At 64.5% G+C, this 1,797-nt stretch overlaps 1 protein-coding gene across 1 annotated transcript; it reads right to left on the bottom strand.

Moving 5' to 3' along the window:
• Positions 1-290: 290 nt before the first annotated feature.
• Positions 291-671, bottom strand: LOC112590158 (uncharacterized). The gene has a single exon (XM_025305951.1). It carries the CDS (start codon positions 669-671, stop codon positions 291-293), a length of 381 nt encoding a protein of 126 aa, XP_025161736.1.
• Positions 672-1,797: the final 1,126 nt, after the last annotated feature.

Raw genomic sequence — 1,797 nt, 5'->3', positions numbered from 1 at the left:
GAGCCCCGTCCCCTCCGCCGTCCTCGGACGGTCGAAGGGGCGGCGCTTCCACTCGGCGGCTTCCTTCTGGGACATGATGTCCTTGCAGAAGGAGGCCGCCTTCCCCCACACCTCCTCGCTCCCGCACATGGCGCGAACCATGCGCGGGAGCGAGAGGGCCTCCATCCTGCACCCCACCGCCAGGGCCAGGACTCGGCGCCGCTGGTCCCATGCGGGGCACGAGACCAGCGTGTTTTGCGCCGAATCCACGCGCTCCGGGCAGTGATGGCACTCGGTGGTGGGTTCCTTTCTTATCCTATGCAGGTATATTCGAAACATCCATGTCCGGTCAGCACCTGCACCAGGTGAAAGGACAGTCCGCGTCCCCTCCTGCCGACCATTTCTGATAGGCAGGGGCGGACAGCCTCGGCCGTCCAGCGCCCGAACCTTCGCGGGTCCGCCACTTCGGCGGACCACTTATCGAGGCTCCGAGCACAGGCCTGGGCCTTTAGAGCCCTCAGGTCCCTGACCGTTAGTCCCTCCCCCTTTCTGCGGAGCTCCTTTATTCGCCAATAGAGGAGAAACCTCTCCTCAGCGAGGAACTCCACTGGGGGGGAGCCAGCCAGGGTAGTCGCCGCCAGATACGATACGGTGGCGTACCCCCGGATCGCCCTCATGACCACCGGCCGCATCGCCTGACGAATCAGGTTTTTGTTGCGGCCGGTGGCCAGTAGCCGTGGCGCCCATATGGGCGACCGAGTGCACTACCCCGACGTAGAGGCGGCGAGCCCGCCATCCCGGGCCCCCCTGGGTTCACATCAAGCCGGCCAAGGCCGAGCTTATCTTGCGAACCCGGGGGGCCAGGCGCCTGAAATGGGCCCCAAAGTCCCAATGGCTGTCCAGCGTCAGCCCAGATACTTTATCGTGGGCCCGACGCGGACGCGGACACCATTCATCAGGACCCAGGCCTTTCGCGGCCACTCCTTACCCCGGCGATGAAATAACATCACCTGGGTTTTCTGGGGGGCCACTTTAAGCCCGAGGTCACTGATGGTGCCCACCACCTAGTTCAGTGCCGTCTCTGCTTGGAGGCGAGCCTCCCCCCAATCCTCCCCCTCGACGAGCCCCAACGTATCGTCTGCGTAACAGACCACGTGGGTGCCGAGGGGAAGGGGAGAGCGCAACACCTAGTCGAACGCGATGTTCCAAAGCAGGGGGCCCAGTACGGACCCCTGCGGAACACCGCGTTCCATTTGGCGCCAGCCTTAGACCCCGCCTCTTCCTGAGTAGGCGAGGTCCCTGTCCCTGAAATAGACCGCCAGGATGCGCCGGAGATAGACGGGCACCCCGTAGTACTCGAGGGCCCGTCCAATCTCCGGCCAAGGCAGGGTGTTGAACGCATTGGTGATGTCCAACGACACCGCGAGCAACACCCTGCCTCCCTCCTCCACAGCAGTACGGGCCAGGTCCCGGACGTGCTGGACAGCGTCCAGCGTCGAGCGTCCGGGCCTGAACCCGTATTGATTGCTGTGGAGGTCCGGCCCTTCCAGGGACATATGCTGGACGAGGCGGTCGGCAATGATGCGTTATAGCATCTTGCCCGCCTCGTCCAGCAGGCAAATCGGCCTGAAGGCTGGCGCCCCGCCGGGCGTCTTGCTCTCCTTCGGACCAGCTTAGCCCTCCTCCACTCATGGCCCCAAGCCTCTTCCTGGCCTTGGCGAACTCCTCCAACGAGACCCCCAGGTCCTCGTTCTAGTCCCCGTCCCGTAATTCCGGGATAGGGATCTGGGGAGGGCCCCCCTCCACCTTCGGGAAGAG

Source organism: Harpegnathos saltator, unplaced genomic scaffold (assembly GCF_003227715.2).
Source record: "Harpegnathos saltator strain DR-91 unplaced genomic scaffold, Hsal_v8.6 scaffold735, whole genome shotgun sequence".
Lineage (NCBI taxonomy): Eukaryota > Metazoa > Arthropoda > Insecta > Hymenoptera > Formicidae > Harpegnathos > Harpegnathos saltator.
This window is presented reverse-complemented; position numbering and strand designations above follow the sequence as displayed.